Source organism: Sphaerodactylus townsendi, linkage group LG11, assembly GCF_021028975.2.
Source record: "Sphaerodactylus townsendi isolate TG3544 linkage group LG11, MPM_Stown_v2.3, whole genome shotgun sequence".
Lineage (NCBI taxonomy): Eukaryota > Metazoa > Chordata > Lepidosauria > Squamata > Sphaerodactylidae > Sphaerodactylus > Sphaerodactylus townsendi.
Genome location: NC_059435.1, coordinates 30156463 through 30175485, shown reverse-complemented (window position 1 = coordinate 30175485; position 19023 = coordinate 30156463). Strand labels below are relative to the sequence as shown.

At 41.2% G+C, this 19023-nt stretch overlaps 1 protein-coding gene across 2 annotated transcripts in view; it reads right to left on the bottom strand.

Moving 5' to 3' along the window:
* The window catches only part of ZNRF2 (zinc and ring finger 2), a 63785-nt gene that overhangs the window by 22383 nt on the left and 22379 nt on the right, over window positions 1–19023 (bottom strand). For both annotated transcript variants that reach the window (XM_048511121.1, XM_048511123.1), the window contains exon 2: window positions 7011–7106. In XM_048511121.1, coding sequence (XP_048367078.1) covers window positions 7011–7106 — 96 coding nt within the window. The remainder of the gene's footprint in view (window positions 1–7010; window positions 7107–19023) is intronic.

The following is a 19023-nucleotide window of genomic DNA, read 5'->3' as shown; positions in this document are numbered from 1 at the left end:
ATCATTACACATTTGCTATCAGGAGCAGAACATGTGCTGTAAGTATGTCAGGACTTGCCAGCCAACATGTATTACACAGCAAAATTTTACACAAACAGTCCACTCATGGTATTAAATGGATTTTTGTGAACTATTAATTAGTATCTCATTAGCATTTGTAGGGCTAGCTAGCCTAGGGTTTCAAGTACCCAAGTAACTTCTTCAAATAAAATGTTTGAGTAAATGTATATGTGGGATTCCACGCTGATACAGTAAAACTTTTTACTCAGAGCAATTCAAATAATAAAGTGTGCAAGCTTGTAGCTTGGAACAGTTCTAACAGATGGTATTGTTTTATTATCCTGTAGGAAATGGATCAACAACTTGGGTTTTATATGTATACATGCACCTACACAATGTTTAGCTCTTAGCTCCTCTCCTGCATTCAGGGAACAAAATTACCTTTTCACTACACAATGCACGCAACTGGGACTCTGTGACAACAGCGAGAGCCCCTCAGCTAACTGGAGAAGTATGTGTTTCTCCCTGAAGGGAAAGGCAGCATCTCAGCTAAGTTCAAGGCTTTGAAGTCACTGCAGCAGCCACAACAGCCCATCTGATTACAGCAATGTACATCCCAACCACTAACCATAACTTACATAGTTGGGAGAAGACGGTTTGTTTGGTCTGATACAATTTAGAACCTTCCAAATGTGACTGCGGCACACAAGATCGGACCCTCCAGGGGCGTACTGCCATAGGGACATGGGGACGCATGTGAGGAAACAGCCTTTTGGTCATGCTGGGAATGCTGCGGGAGGCCTCTCACGCCTGCTGCGTGCTCCACCAGCGCAATCCCCCAGGAGAGGCTTGGTGCGGCGCGGCGCGGCAGGGAGGGAGCTCTGACAGGCGCCAGGTTGCCTGTTTGAGCCCCGCCCCCTGAACACGAAGGAGGGCGCAGGGATGCGGGAGCCCAGAGCAAGTGTTGTCCCTAGGCGTCATTTACCCCCCATACGCCTCTAAGACCCTCACAGCACTTTCTTAAATGGTCAAGTTCTTCCCTAAACTGGCAGCAGTGGTCATGGGTTGAACTAATGGCTGCCGTAATATCTAGTTTGGCCCTTATTGTGATTACCCTGGTAACTGCTGCATCTTTATGTAATGGGTGGGTCAGAATCAAATTTCTTTAATGTTGAGGTTTGACTCCACAAACCCTCAACTCCCTTTGAATTTTTCCTTCCTGTTGGTTCTGTGTTTGCTTCTGTGGCTGGTGCTTCTGTGGGCTGGGTGGGCCTGTGGGTCTCCTCGTATGAGTTCATAGGGTTTTTTAGAGGGGTTTTTTTTCTGCTCAGAAAAGTAGAGTAGCATTGTTGTGGTAACATTTCTGGGTTCTTTATATTTGAGCCACAGTTTTCCCAATTGTTAAATTTAATTAGAAGCTAGTTATAAGGGGCGTGATAGGGTTTAGGGTTTGTTAGAGTTACATTTAATTCAGTGCTGTAGGGTTTCAGTCTCTTTCTTGATAGGATATTAGCAGGTTCAAATAAAGTGAAGGTTCTTGGGTTCGCAAATACTTAAATAGTGTAAAGGCGATGTAGACACTAACTACTTAGTTAGTGTCTAACTACTCATCTCTAGCACAGTGCAACTGAAGCAGAGCAGAAAGCCTCAAGAGTATTTGGAGCAGCTCCTTCCAGGTTCCTTTTGAATTTGGGGCAGCTTTTACTACTAGCACAGTAGGAAGACGAAGAAGAGTTTGGATTTATACACCACCTTTCTCTCCTGTAAAGAGACTCAAGGTGGCTTATAAACTCCTTTCCCTTCCTCTCCCAACAACAGACACCTTGTAAGGCAGGTGGAGCTGAGAGAGTTCTGAAAAACTGTGGCTAGCCTAAGGTCACCCAGCAGGAATGTAGAAGTGCGGAAATACATCTGATTCACCAGATAAGCCTTCGCTACTCAGGTGGAGGAGTGGGAACTCAAACCCTGTTCTCCAGATTAGAATCCACCTGCTCTTAACTACTATACCAATTTAGGACTTGGACTAAATTTCAGCTACTTTCCTCTGTTTTAAAAAGTTTTTTGCTCCATTTGATACAATGGGAAATTGGGGGGGGGGGCACTCACTGTTGTGGCCAGCTGGCATTGTGATGGAGATTTTATTGAGAGAGGGCTTTGGTGAGGGTCTTGCTTGGGTAGGAGCACCAAATTTGCCACAGGGATTTTGGTGACTCTCCTCACTGGAACCAACCAACTCTGCTGAAGTTGGTAGGGGGGGGCAATGCTATGGGCACCCAAGTGAAGAAAAGTTGGTTTGTTCCTGTGAGAAGAATCACCAGCAGCCCTGCAACAAATTTGGTGCCCCTACCCAGACCAAGACACCCACCCCCAATAAAATCACCCAACCTCATCTCTAGCACAGTGCAACTGAAGCAGAGCAGAAAGCTTCATGTACTTCTATGGAGGAAAAAATAATACTTTTTTTTCTTTCGCATGCTATACGGTGGGAAATTTTCCCACCAAAGATAGTTGCTGAAGCCTGTGGGATTCTTTGATCATGACCTGGTTCCATTGTAGCCAATGGGAAATTTCTGGGGGTATCTGCAGGTGCATTTTTATGGCAGAGGCAGCAAACTTGCTGGGTGGCTTTGGGGGATTCTGATGAGAGCACCCAATTTTGGTGAAGTTTGGTTCAGGGGGGAATTGGGGATGGGGGCTACCCCTCTGAGGACCCATACCACTGGACCCCTTAACCAAACATCACCAAACCTGAGTGCACTTACCAGGGGGGTCTCTTAACGCTTCCCTGAAAATTTGGTGCCTCTGTCTTGAGAACTGTGCTCCCTGCATTCACACCCAGAAATTCCCCATTTGTTACAATGGAGCCAGGTCAGTTAATTGGAAAATCATGAAATTTTCTTGGGGTGTATGCAGCAGGTGCATTTTTCAAGATAGAGGCACCAAACTTTCAGGGTGCCTTTGGGAGACCCTCCTGATAACAGTAGCCCTGCTTGGAGAAGTTTGGTTGGGGGGAGGCAGTGCTATGGGTCATCAAAGAGGTAGTCCTGATCTCTCATTAGAAACCACTGGAAACAATGGGAGTTGGAACACCCCCTTTCGGGACCCATAAAATTGGAATTTGATGGGAATTGTAGTTCCTGAACATCTGGAGAGCCGCAGGTTCCCTACCCCTGCCCTAAACCAAACTTCACCAAACTTGGGTGTTCTCATCAGGAGATTCTCCTGAAGCCACCCTGAAAGTTTGATGTCACTATCTTAAATACTGCAACTCCTACAAGTGGAAAAGCAAAAAAGCAAAAAAAAAATCCCCATATCCTTAAACAGACCAGAATTTTTTTCACATTTTTGGGGACATTCGAATATTTTAAAGTTTTCCAAATCAGATTTTCAGGTTTCTTAATAATTTGGAAACCTGAAAAATCCAAATCCGAATGTTATCAATTTTTTTCTTTTTGCTCAAGTTTACTCAGTACTCTATTCCGCTGCAGACAGCTCTCAACTGAACCTTGGTTTACCATTGAACCTGTGCTTCTTTCCCTCCTATTGACATACACCTTTGCCCAGTCCTCTATGAGTCCTTGTGACTGCTAGGTTCCCTTTTCAGCTTCCTTTTTTTATACACAATCGCTAAAGCATGTGATACCTTACAGCACACTGAAAAACAGAAGTAGTAAAGAAAGTTCAAATCAATGCTCTCATAACATTCAACTACAGGGGCAGGGAGAATAAGCTGAATTACAGGATAGCCTGTTTAATGAGTTGCTTTAACATGTGAAAGGTTTAAAGAAAGAGAGAAGTACTGACATTCAAGTCCTGTTAAATTTTTATACGTTTTATTCCCCCACCTTCTAGACATTACATATTTAGTAGTGGCTGGCCTACATATTTATAAATGGCTGGCCCTGGACAGATATTGAAATAAGTTCAACAGAGCCTGGCATAAAGGTAAGAGAGGTAAATGAAAACACAGGGAGATCATCAGATATGAAGAAAAACTACCTTCACAACAGAAGTTTAATAAGGACTACCGGTATGCATCAGCACAGCTCTTATACTGTGTGGTAGCTAGACAGCATGAGAGGGAACTGCAGCAGCAGCATTTCCCAACTTGTGGGTCATGACCCAAAAGTGGGTTGCAAAGTCTGTGGAATAATAAGGACTACCGGTATGCATCAGCACATCTCTTATACTGTGTGGTAGCTAGACAGCATGAGAGGAAACTGCAGCAGCAGCATTTCCCAACTTGTGGGTCATGACCCAAAAGTGGGTTGCAAAGTCTGTGGAACCGGGTTCCAGGCTTTTGTGGTTTTATTGATCTGTGCATGGTTTTTGAAGTGGATCACCACACCAAAGAAATCTGATTCATGCATCACCCTACCAAACAGTTGGGAACCACTCTTTGGCGATTTCTGCAAGGGCCAAAAACAGCGCCCTTTCAGTCCATACAGTGCCTAAGATATACATTTTAAATTAAATGCCTGCTAAAACCGAAAAAGTCAGATTAGTGACTCAAGATTTTCACTGTTTGGAAACAGTCCCTTGCATACCTACAAAACCAGATCAAGTTGCTGATTTTTTAAAGGGAAATCAGAAATTCATGCATATTTGTTCAATTTACAAATGTCAGAGTTCAGCTTCCCTTATTTTACCATAATGACATAACCCTGCTCTCACTTCAAGGAGATCAAAACACATACACTTGCACACGCACTCACACAGGCCCAGGGGCTCATGCTGCACTCAACTCCCATCAAGGCTAGGCAAACTATCAACAGTGGAGCACAGTTATTTGAAGCCAAGTGCAGCACTACCTGTGACAGGAAAATATTTGAGTGCTATATTGTCTCTTCAATAACAGCATATGCCATCAGCATACTTTCTCACTGAAACAAAAAAATGACAGGTAGCAGAAATTAAAACACTCTTTCCATAAATGAGGAAGCCTTGCCACTTGAGTCATTAAGTTAGAAGCATTATGTCATCACTTGACATTTATGCCATCCCTTTAAAAAGGCCAGTTACCAACTTGTGGAAGGCAGAGCTGCTTCCATTATCAGACAGAGTATGAACATGGTATTCTTGCTGTTTGGGGGAAGGTTTACCTTAAAAGGTCAACTACACCTGGTGCTTCAGCTTTACTAAGTTGCTGACTATATCAACATGCCCCTCAGTGAAATGCATGAAAAAGAAATCATGTTGTGCAAATTGTATGCATACACTAATAACAGCAAGTTGCCCACTTCAGCTTTTGAGATCAGATGAACGTGGGGCAACTTACCACAGCACACATGGAATTACTTTGTTATTGATATCATTCTGACAGGTAAACAAGGTTGTACCACTCTTTGGCTTCCTGAACACTGCAGTAAGATTTCTCTCAGCATTTAACAGGAGAACAGATCATGTTGCTACACATACGTACACAATGGTAAGCTAGTATTTGGTATATATGGCTTGGTAGAGCATCTAAGACCACAGATACCTATAAGATAGCAAGCAACCAGATGAATAGGTAGGAGTCAGAATTGTTGCTATTAAGCCTCCATTTCTGTTTGCCCTCCATCTTGAGACCAAGAACTGTTCCTCTGCAAGAGTACATGCAGTCAAGAAGGTCATTTTAATGAAAAAAGGTAGAGTGAAGACTGCACCTGATCTCAACACACCTTAAAGGAAATAAAAGCATTCTGCACTGAGAAGCAGAGACAAACCTAGTACCAAGCAATCAGATTATATTAATCAGAACTGCTTGAGCTATTAATCAAGGTCTATTTAGGCACCACATTAACATGCCTGCCAACACAGACTCATGCTTGGATCAGCATTTTTTGCTAAAAGGCTCTTAATTTTTAACTGATCCTCATTTTTAACTGATCTAACTGTACTGGTTGAAATCTCCTACCACAAATGGGTGCAAAAGAATACAGAAAGATTAAATGATAGACTTGATTGCACCAGTGATCATAAAGATTCACAACTTTGTGAAATACAAGCCTCTTGTCTCTAATGGGTGCTCTGAATTACTAACAGCAAAAGTATGAGATATTCCTGATAAAATGTTGCACATTTAGATTGAATCATCTTTCAAGATGACTAAAGGACAAACAAATAAGTAATTCTAAACCACATTTACAGCAGACTATCTCAGTATCTCATTTTTCAAAAAATTAAGCAAACTTTGTCTTTCAAATATGTCCACAATGTACTCTTTAGATACGCATCAAATACTACTCTCAGAGCTAAAGATAAACTCAAGTGCAGCTCAATATAACTGAAAGGAAAATGTTGAAAGAATTTGAGAGACTACTGAAGCAGTCAAGAAGTTACAGCAGGCAATTTATGTCCTAAAATTGGAACTGCAGATACACAAATTATCAACGAACACAGCTTCTTACAATACTTTTGTACTCCAACAAAAAGTGGATTCAATGCAAAATTGGATACAAGAAGATGGACACGAATGAGCCTATGTGGCCTATGCCTAATTTTTCATTTCTATGCCTCCTTATCTATCTGACCTCCATGGTAGCCTGTATTCCTTAATGTGGTATAACAGTTGTCAGAATTTCTAATTCTCTTCTTCAGCTGTAATTTTTCAAGTGGAGGTGCACAGAGCTAAGAGAAAGATATCTGCAAAAGATTCAGATAATACTGAATAAGTGTAAAAATAGGAAAAGAGCCACGAACAACTGAAATCCCAACTCTTGGATGTCCAAGTCAGTTCCCAGCTACATGAGTCTGTTTAACTAGTGTTCTGGCCAACAATACTCAGGGGCACTTAAAAATGCGAAATAAGGGGGGACATTTGAATACAAAAAGAGAATCGGGGGGGGGGGGGGGGAGAAGTCACCAGAAAAGATCAATTGAAAGGTAGAATATTTATCAGTATCTGGTAACCATATGTAGCTATAGATCTGCATTGTCAAGTTTAAAAAAATCTGAATGTAAGGCTTAGCTAACATTGTATTAATCCAATTCCCCTAATACATGAAGTAATCCGCTTACTTTCTTACCATTGTAGGTTATCCTTGGTTTCGTCAAGCACATCACAAGATGTAAATCCATTTCATCTGAAGATACAAACTTGGAACAAACAGGACACTTGAATCCTAAAGTGAAGAAAAATATTGTTAAACTCAGAAAAATCATGACAACTTCGTTCTAGATTGATATCTGTGCTATAGCTAAAGCAACATAGTTACTTAATGTTTGAAACAGGTATTCAAGGGTGCCGCTGCTTCACAGGACCAGTGCTTCTACCTTAGAGAGAATCAAGTCAGTGATTCAGCACAGCAGACATGACAGCCATACAAATAAGTCTGCAGATAATGTCCTGCTCAGCATTACATTAGGCCTAATGCTGACAAAGGGGATGATAAATTACTGTGCATTAAATGGGTAACCAACCATGTGTCAACCCTTGCGTTGTCAAACAGAAAAAGAGTCAAGTACAGGAGGGCCTAAATTCAAAAGTAATGACAGAAAGTCAAAATCTGTTTCAATCACTATCTCCCTCAGAGATAAAAGTGATTCATACCTAAAGTCTCCTTGGATCAGACTGCTGTACATTACCTCCCATATTACCCAACCGAAACGTAACACTTTTAAAGAAGTATGAATAAAGAAGCTGTACTTAAAACTGAATGTTGTTCAAAAACATTCAAGAACTCATTTAAGTTATTCCAACTGTCCTGAAAAAAAAACCCAAAACAAAACAAACACCCACTAATGATTCCAGAGTACCATGTGCCAAACCATTTTCAAAATCAAGATGACACTATTCAATCTGAAAAAAAGATGGAACAACCTTGTTTTGCTCTTTCAGTATCTAAAAAGGAGGAGCTACATTAGCTGGATCCCTCAGTCATGGAATCACAGAACCAAAAAGTTAGGAGCCAAAAGACCACCCAGTCAAGCCCCCTGCCCCATGCAGGATGACCTACAGAATCCCTGACAAATAACCATCAAACACCTCCAAGAAGGGAGAACCCACAACATCCTCGGGCAACTAGTTTCACCACTGAACTGTCCTTATTGTTAAGAAGTTTTTCAGAATATCCCATCAATATCCCATTATTACAAACACTGCCAACTGAAATAGCACCCTGCCCATATTTTAAATACTTACAAAGAGTAAGCATATTCTCTTAATCTTCTTCTTCTCCAGGTTGAACATTCCTAGTTCCTGCAGCCTTTCTTTGTAAGGAGGGCAGCCCCATCCAAACCAGAGGTAGTGAGTCATAGTGCCAACGGAGCAGTGCCCCCGCTCCTGTAGAGGCTTTCCAGTGACATGGGGAGGCTCGCAAAGTGAAAAAGCCTCCTCACCACCGAGAAGCCTCGATGGGCCTCAACAGACTTATGCCACTTTTTTGGTGGCTTAAGTCTGAAGTGCGACCCGCTAGTGGAACACCCAGCCCACCCACTATGCCAGCAGATGTGACGGGGGCGCAGTGGCTGCATGCCAGCAGAACTGCCTCTTCGCCAGGTGCAACTGGTGCAGCCATGTGCCACTCCCACTTTGGATGGGGCTCTCAGACTCCAAATCCCTAATCATTCTCATCACTCTCCTCTGCACCCGCTGTAAAGTTTCTATGCCCTTCCTAGAAAAAAGCTCTCCAGAACTGCAAGATCAGATCAAAAACAGCTTAGTTCCTAGATGTCAGCAGCAGAGATCCATGAACTGAGCATATTTTTAAGACAGTTCACAATAATCACATATTTAAAGTAAGAGCATAAAAGTAAAACAATCAAAGAATGATAGAGAAGTCACCCTGAATGCATGGGGATAAATTTTGCCTGTTATTTAACACTTTAGGATATAATGAACTGAAAATCAGGAATCGAGAATGTCTCTTTCTGCAGAGACAGTTTATCGATATCAAGATAAGAGTATGTATACTTAGCAATGAGAAAAAAAATTAATCACTGTCCTTTTTGGGTGTCCCCCTCAAAAAATTATATATGTCAGATAGTCAGATTCATATTGATATTCTCCAAGAAGAATAACTGTCCTTGATGTGTAAGGATTGACTGATTATTGCCTAGATAAGGAGGAAGAAAGGTATAAAAATGAGGTATTGTCAGTGGATGTAACAAGCAATTCTACTTCAAATGGCAATTTGAAGCACATACTGCTGAGTTAAGAAATACTATCCTTCTGTGAGAACAAGAACATTCAATAGTTGGCTGGAGACTGCTGATCCATTGAAATAAAAAATAATGAATGGCTCTGAAAAATGCTATTAGTATAAACAAAAATACAGCCTAAACACCCAGATGGAAGACTGTTGGGTTTGTACTGCCACAATGGATCTGGGGTCCCTTCCACATATGCAGAATCCACTTTCAATGCATTTTGCAGCTGGATTTTACTATGCGAAAAAGCAAAATCCACTTGCAACCAATTGTGAAAGTGGATTGAAAGTGCATTATTCTGCATGTGCGGAAAGGGCCAAAGTTCTGCTGGGTTTTTATAAATTGCAATTGGTTCTGTTGGGCTTGCAAAATGTCTCTCCACCAGTAGCTTCCACTGCAGAGATTTTCTGGATTAACTGTGGCTCTGTTCTGCTTGGCACATTGGCTTCTAGTTCTACTGAGATTACTGGGTTCTACAATAGTCCTGTTAAGCTTGATGTTGGTTCTTCCATGAGAGACATTTGATCAGTAATTTCTGTTTCTGCCCTGGAAGCAGCTTGGACAGTCCCTATCCTTCACAGGAAATAATGGAGAATGGTTCAGGGCACCTGTTCAGGGTCCTACAGAACTGGACTCCTTGATCCAATCTACTTGAAATTTTGGGACTATTTAAAAGACAGGTCCTCTTCTATTTTGGTGCCTGTACAAACTGTCTTAGCCCCCTAGAAATTTCTCCCATGTGGAATAATGAATCCAAAATGTTCAGATTCCAAAACCAACAACAACCCCCCCCCCCCCCACACACACACAAATCTCAATACCATATCAGTACTGAAATTCAAGAATACTGGTACTTTTGGGGTCCAATATACCAAAATCTGAAAAATACTAATGTTTTAGCACACTCCTACTCAGAAATACAGGAAATATGTTCTATTTAAAAATCAAGAAAAGCCCTCACAATCAAAATAGTAACAAAACTCTAAGTAGTATTGTTAGGTTTGTGCCAATAAATGTTATGTCATATGCCCAGTAACCCTTAGGTAATTTATAAATTTCATAATTTGCAGATACATCCATTTTTTTGCTAGAGAGCGATTCAAAACTAATCCTGCCCAGGCATTTTTAAAAGTGAAGTTATGACAATCTTGAACTGAGGAAGACTAACAAAAATCAAAATAGAAAGAAATAATGTAACAATTATATTAACCATATCACTATGCGCAAGTCTATGTCTACAACGCTGACTACGTCTACAACGCTGACTTTCTGACAGGGTTAATATACACATCTAAGCCATTATTATAGAAAATCAAGTATAATTTCCTACCAAAGAATTTATATTTTCATGGTTAGCATTGATACACAGCATCCTAATTAAACCTTTAAATCAAAGAAAGACAAGTGGTGCAGTTCCATCTTTTGACCATATGTAAAAAGAACCTGTATTTCAATAGGTCAGTCTACCTATCACAATTTAAGAGTATAAAAAATATAGTTCTAAATCTCAGATCCCACTGGGATTAACACATGCTCCCCTTACTATATTTGAGATTATCTCTATCAGAAGCCACTGTAGTTACTTTTAATGTAACATCAGATTGCCAGTAATCAAGAATATGAATGTAATTAGAAGCTGAATTATTAAAAGATCTTATCTGTTCACTATCCAAGTTAATAGTAGGAAAGGGGCAAATAGATGGCATGATATGAATGTGACACTACACTCAATACTATGTATCCCATTAGGATATGGGTGATTGATTAATAAACATGGTCTGATGTGGTAAACAGAAAATACAGAAAGCACATCTATTTTACTCTTTCACAACAATTTCAAGAGGAATAGAAACCTACAAACTACTCTGGTATTGATGATCCACTCATACAATCACCAAAATTTTAAGTACTGACCAGAAATTTAACTATTGTGACCAGCAAGGAATAGCTCAAGTATATTCCATCATCTAAGAACAGTGTTTTAAAAACTGCCAGCAAAATAGGAGGCAGCAGGCAATTCTTTGTATGGTACCATACTGAAGAAGAATAAGAGTTGGATTTATATTCCCCCTTTCTCTCCTGTAAGGAGCCCCAAAGGGGCTTACAAACTCCTTTCCCTTCTCCCCCTCACAACAAACACCATGGGAGGTGGGTGGGGCTGAGAGAGCTCCAAAGAACTGTGACTCACCCAAGGTCACCCAGCTGGCGTGTGTTGGAGTACACAGGCTAATCTAGTTCCCCAGATAAGCCTCCACAGCTCATGGAAGAGCGGGGAATCAAACCTAGTTCTCCAGATTACAGTATACCTGCTCTTAACCACTACACCAGTGATGGCGAACCTTTTCGAGACCGAGTGCCCAAATTGCAACTCCAAACCCACTTATTTACCGCAAAGTGCCAACACGGCAATTTAATCTGAATACTGAGGTTTTCGTTTAGAAAAAACCGGTTGGCTCTGAGGTGCGCGTTACTCAGGAGTAAGCTTGGTGGTAGTTGGTGGCTTTGCTTTGAAGCAACCATGCAACCCTTCCAACGGGGTGAATCATGACCCCAGGAGGGTTTACTCAGAAGCAGGCCCCGTTGCCAGCAACCGAGCTTACTCCCAGGTAAAGGATCGCGCTTTAGTTCTTCGCATGAAAATCACTGGGGTTTAACAGCGCTTAACAGGGTTACCTACACTGCTTCCCCAAAATTAGATCTTAGGTTTAATGCTAATAATTGAGCACAGTGGCCCAAGCCAGCCTAGATTTGGGGGGGGGGGGTGTTACCCTGTTTGTGCGTGCCCACAGAGAGGGCTCTGAGTGCCACCTCTGGCACCCGTGCCACTGCACTACACCATGCTGGCTCTCTGGAATGCAACATAAAAGTCATAGTATGTAGCTGAGCAAAGGGGTTGCTATAAACATAGCCATGCTGTGCCTGCAGCCTCTTGTAATGATATTTTCCTGTAAAATCTGTTCAGTGGGCATCTGGTAAAATGGGAGCACAGGAGGCCGTGAGGTTGCTAGAAAAGATGCCTGGGCAGCCAAAAACTGTGGAATCCTGGCTAAGAGAAGTCATCTTATTAGATAAGGCAATCCCATAAATATCCCAAATTCCAGTCCAACTCTAAGCATTTGTGTGCATTAAAATATGTAAATTCCAGCTCTAGTGTTCTTTAAATGACTTCGGTCAAATAAATCTTTTATCCTGTCATTCTACCAATATAGAACCAAGCTGATTTACAAACAGGTTAAAACCAATCACATAGACATAGAACAGCAAAACAAAAATGTAAATAACCCGTTCGCAAGCAGCACAAAGTACTACACACATCAACCATTTGACTAACAAGCTAAGTGAGTTGATACATTATTAACCCTGCAGTACCTCCAAAAGCTTTCTTGGAAAATTCTGGCATGAGTAGGAGCTTGTAAGAAATTACTTTTTCCTTGCAACAATTCCCAAGTTCCTTGCCAGTTCTGCTGTATCAACTATCTCCTCCTCAATTACTGATTTCTACTGCATTTCCCAACCTCAGCAGCTAGAACTGACTAGTCAAATGGAATTGCAAACCGAACTCAGATATAAACCATTAATCTGTACTAGAAACATACATTCCACCACCAACTAGGGGCATGAATGTACAAACAGTTGATTTTTTAAATCCTGCAAATGTGATTCTATGAAACTTCTCAGACAAAATGTATTCAATGTTAACAGAAGAATAAAAGGCTCCTGAGAGAACTCTTCACTCCACAACAGATATGGAAAAGGATTACTAGCATTTCCTTGAAAGGAAAAAAAGGTCAGAGCCAATCCAGTCTATCTACTAACGGCAAAACAGACTAATCTTATTTGTGTCCCTGCTGAAGAGGCACCTGTCTGAGTATAATGACCTGAATACAATGGTTCCCTACGCTACTCGTACTGTAGAAATGATAGCCTGCTATACAGCATTTATCCTTCAGAATGAGAAAAGTGATCCAGAGTACAAACATCCAATGGACTACTATGATATCTATACAATTACATGTCCAAAGAGATTCATTTTGATTTTCTTCCCAGTTTGACCTAAGAAAGTAATTCTAAGTTTTGGATATCAGCAGTCTCCCCACACTTCTGCCTAGTAGTGAATGGGAAGTATCCTTTCTAAACTTGAGAAACAGATAGAAAAGACACACATGGCACAGAGAGGTACTTGAACAAGTCTTCTGGATCCTTATGATATAGACCATGTAGCACTATGGCTCCTCCAGCCGTTTTATGGATTACAGCCTTGGTCAGCCCCTGCCAGCATGGCCAATTGGCTATTCTGGCAGGGGCTGATGGGAATTGTAGTCCACAAACATCTGGAGGGCCATAGTTGCCCACCCCTGATTTAGGGTCTTCAAATTAGCGTCCCTTACAACAAAGAGAATCCTGTTCCAAGACACAAAACCAAATCCAAGAAGCCATTCCTCCATTTTCACCTCTGGTCAAGCACACCAATTGATTAGTGTATGCATTTTTCCGTAGGCAACAAGAAGTGAACCAAAAGTCAGACACCTGAGGAGGGAAAGAATTAGAAACTGATAAATCTTATTTTTAAAAAAATTATTACCGTTAAAAGTTCAACTAGTGTAAGCTATCATATGCTAAAACTCTGAACCTATAATAACAAAAACCATTGAACAGGCTAAAAAACGTGGTGAACAGAACACAAATACACTTCAAATATGCACTTCAGTTTTCAGCAGTTCACTTGATTTAGGATAACCAGATCAGACAGAATATAGGTTTGTACTCATTAACTCCATTTGTACCCTTTCTGTACTAGAATAAAATCAGAACATGTGCAGACTTAAAACTTCTCCACACAAACAACAAACTGCACAAAATTAAGTGTTCTTAACTTGTAAATTGACGGTTAAATTTTTCAAACAATCCCACTGACTTCTACTTGCAGTCTTGTGCCAGAAACGTGGCAAGTGGCATCAGAGTAATTCAGAATTTTCATGCCAATTTTTTGTGAATAATTGAAGCCAGGTGTGTAACTAAAATCTATCCCCTTAGAGCCTTGTCTACACAGCATGTCAAGAATTCAACCTGGATGCCTCACAAGCTAAAATACATCAGAAATAATTTCATTCAGGCAAATGCTGTGCACACACACAACCTTTCACAAATGGGGATGCTGGAGATGCCAGAAATTATTTTTTATCTCTTTGCTTGCCAATAATTCTCTATAAATACCCTAGATTGGCATTCATTGCTCTCTGGGAGTAGAAGAAGATCATTTAGGATGAAGTACTGCTGGCTTGTTGCTCCACTTTGACGGCACAGGGATAAGGAGATCTTAGTAGCACATAAGAACTACTATTAAAATGCAAAATGAATAACTTATTTTAACAATGATCACACTACATCCTTCAGATACTTAGTAGCTTAAAATCACACAGAACAACTGACATCTTACTCTTGCTTTAAAAGAATTTAAAAGCATAAATATGTTAAATTAGAGTTGGAATCAGGACGCAACCTAGTCACCCTGATGAAAGGGAAAGTAGCATTTAAGGTAAGAAGGACTCTCACAGAAATTACTCTGAAGTCCCTACAAAGAAACAGTGAATGATGGGAGACGCATGCACGAATATACAAGCTATCAAAACTTACAGCTGCAAACAAACACTTTATTCGACACAAAGTGCTCCTACAAGATTACAATTGAGAGAAAATCATGTGAATGAAAAGTTAAACATCATGCTTATATCTTACAATGGTGTGCCAAAATCTATATGAAGTCCTCAGACCTACTTAGACACTCAAATTATTTGACACTTATTTGACAGTGGTTCACAAGTTGGTTTTATTCAGTTATTTAAACTGCCTAACAGAGATTTTAAAGAACATTCTCTTAGCGCAAAAAATGCTTTCATGTAGTTCTCCATGAGTAGGACAAAATATCAAAAAGTGAAGACAATCTAAAACCTTTGTTACCACCTGGCCCTTGTCAGTCAGTGAAACAGTATTGCTATTACCAGCTTTCAGTAACAAATCCATGATTGTGAAGCACAACACAAGAAGATGGTGACAAATGGGACCAACACACCATATGACAACAAGTAGTAGGATAAAGGTTGTGAAACTGCAATAACTAGATCAGTGGTGGCGAACCTTTGGCACTCCAGATGTTATGGACTACAATTCCCATCAGCCCCTGCCAATTGGCCATGCTGGCAGGGGCTGATGGGAATTGCAGTCCATAACATCTGGAGTGCCAAAGGTTCACCACCACGGAACTAGATGATAGTTAAGAACAAAAACATTGGTAACAAGTTTTACTAACATCAGAAAAGGGTTACCAGACTGACCCATGGTGGGGCTCTGTTTTAAGACAACAGCATCTCTATCCATCCTGTGAAGCCTTGGGGTGTGTAGCAGTGCCTTGCCAAATGGGAAGTCCATTCTCTGCATTGGCTAGTGCAAACACAAGGACACAGTAAAATCTTGTCTGGACTTGCTCATAATAGTCTTATGAAGTACCTGCCTCACACCCTTCCTAAAGGGACTAAGAGAAAATAATGCCTCTGCTGTGGAAAGTGTTCCCATCTCCAGCACTGGACTACCTGCCCTACTAAGAGAAAAAACTTGATAATGTATTTGCTTAAACTTCTTCTTCTGACTAATATCCCTCTAAAGACTACCTTATTTGCATTGTCATTGTCTTATGGCTGTAACTTAATCAGCTGCCTTCTCCCTTTTGGGCACTCCCAGCTTAGCCACTTAAGCCAAGCGCTCAATCGATTAAATGTTCCACTACTTGTTTTATGTCTCTCTCTTGTCTTTCCCTGGAAAGACAAAGCTCTCCTTTGTCCAGGAAAAATTAAGCTCTCTTAGCATGACCAGAAGGTCAACCTTCCCTGTAAAATAGCCCCTCGTCCAATGCTCAGGACCCAGTGCTTCTGAGCCTGCCTTTGGGTTCAGTTGCTGCTGCGTGATATCTGATTTCTACCCTGCTTCCTTGGACCCTGGTGCAGGTCACTGGACTCTGCTTCATGGACCCAAAGCCACTTTAGGATATGGTACAGTATTACCCCTAAAAATCCCCTAATTTCCTTCATCAATTCCAAACCTTTCCCCTCAACACTGCTTATATCCTAGGGCTGTGTGTTCTGCGGCTTCAATTATTGTGCTATTTTTATCATTTTTGTCAAACTTATTTCGCTCTTCTGCAGATTTCTTGCAAAAGTTGACTTCTGTATACATGGGCAACAAAGACCACAAGCTTGCCTGACTTTTCGTTAAGCCAAGAGTATGCTCTTGCTTGTTCCCAATTCTAAAAGGGACAGACTACCACCATTTTGGGTAACAAAAGGCCGCCTTTTTATCAAATAAAAGAACACAGAAGAATCAGAATTTTAAAATGGAGCAGACAAAGACAATGGAATAAACTGCAGACATCAGGGTACTACCAAATGTGACTTCCAAATGAACAGACATCCTTGAAAACGGTCCATTTGGTATACTTACCCTGAAGGGGCCTTCTCTTGGTGGGCGACGAGGGCATCCTGATTGGGTGATTCCCAACTCATTCTCAGGAAGGCAGGACTTATTTTGTTGTCACTTCCTGTAGAAGGCTTGGGCACCCCTCTGGATCCAGTATACTTCCTGCCTTATTAGGGAGAGCAGGTCTTGAGAGCTAGCTCCAAGTCAGCTTAGGCAGAAAAGTCTTATTGTCGTTTTTTCCTCATCATTACCCATCCTAGTGTGAAAGTCTTCACTTGTGTGAGTGTTATGTCGCCCCTTCCCACCCACCCCGTGTTATCCGTTTCCCGCCAAAAAACTAGGACGCAAAAGCCTTCTTCCAAAATGGCTTCCCTTCGTTTCTTCTCCCCACCGCCGGAGTCCTTTGGTAGATCGGCAGCAGAGGGAACTCGAGCGGCCACCCAGACAGGGTTGCACTGCACCAACCAACCCAGTGCCTCCTCTGAGGCAGCTACCGCCTGGTCATCAGCGGCAACGTCCGTTTCGGTGGCCGGTAAGCCACAGGGGAAGGTCGCAACAAAAAAGGTCGTGGCAAAGACGAAGTGTCCTGGAGAGCCTCAACTCTATCACTACACAAGCAAAGGCAATAATGAAGATCTGAGAAAGAACTGAGGTAGCAGGCTTGTCTGTAGTCGACAAAGTTTTCACCAAAGCAAGTGAGAGTAAGGAGTCCTTACTAGGGCAAAACTTTGTAAAATCTGATTGAGAGGATACTTACCAGTACCTATTGGTTCCTGGGGGAACTCAGCCGCAATAAAGAAAGAAAGGAAAACCTTATCAATGACAAAAGACTCAGTATTAATGCATACATATATCTGTGATAGAGGCTTCTATTAGATGAATACCAAGAATTCAGTGCGATTTTTCCTTCACAAGGGCCCAGTACTGATGTAACGCTGCCAATCAGAAGTGAACACCTTTCCTTCCATTCCCTGGCCCCTTCTTTCTGATGCCAATTTCCCACTCCCCTCCTTTGTCTGATCAACTACAGTTTTGTATTAAATCAATATCAACTATGGTTTGTAAATTCAGGTTTGTAAATTCACTTCAACCCTGTTGTATATACTGGCTCAAGTTACAACCCTGTTTAGCACCAACCATGGTTACAGGCCAGTAAGGGGAGAGTGAGAATTACTAAATCTGATAATTTTTTTGTCTAGTCAAAGCTGACTTATGGCGACCCCATGGGATTTCCAAGGTAAGAGACCTTCAGAGGTGGTTTGCCATTGTCTGCCTTTGTATCTCGACCTTGGTATTCCTTAGTGGTCTCTACAAACTGGTATTCTTTGGTGGCCTTCTGAATACTGACCAGGGCTGATCCTGCTTAGCGTTTAAGATCTCACAATGAAAGGATGTTAAAGTGTTGTTAGAATGTAAAATTCATATTCATGTCATGCTCTGCCAGATGAGATTCCATGTACTAGGTCCCCTAAATTCTCAGCTTCTATTAAAAATTTGTGTATGTGTGTGTGGTAAATATATCTCTGCAAAACAGTTTTGCCTGTATGCAGCTATACAATATCCCATTAATTTTAAATCAATGCAATATTGTTCATGAAATCCTTCAAAAGGCACAATTAATAGGCTCAGATAGGGACTTGAGGCCAAGTCCTATCATTTGTTCAGATTTACTGGCAAGCTACAATTTGGTTCTATGTGAATAAAAAAGGGGGATCTTCCTCATTTTCCTGTTCCACTTCCACCTCCTTTCATGTACACAGCTAGTTAATTAGGTGTTTTGCTTTTGCAGGCCCCCAAGATTCACCCTTAGATCTAAGCCAGCAAACAGTGATTGTGCTTTAAACATTGTTTTCATGGAAACCACGTTTGGAATCCTGGTTGAAGGAAAAGCACAAACCACAATCTGTCACTTTGGACCTAATAACAAACTCTAATTAGGTCATGACATCTGAAGGAGAAAGCAAATATTCCCACTGCATCTAAACCACATTCTTCTTGAGCTCAGATAATATGGACATGCTGATCCAGAAGTAATCTTATGGCTAGACTTGTAACATACATTACATGTGTCTGCCATGAAGGCAATTCAGACACTTTAACTGGTGCAAGATGAAGCAGTCCACTGAACAGCTATGGCTGGCCAACAGACATATATTATTCAGCCTATTTTAAGATCTCTGTACTGACTGCTTGTTAGCTTCAGAGTTCAGTTCAAGGTTCTGGAATCCATATACCTGTAGGACCACTTCTCCCAGTGCAACAACTATGCACCTGGAACACATACTGTTAATTCACTCTTGGAGGGTAAATAGGATAGTCACTCATAGATCGGTGATAGATCAAGGGCCTTGTCAGCAGCTACTACTGTTGTACAGGATAGCCTTTTGAAGTGGCTAGAAACGCTTCCACTTTGCCAAGATTCCA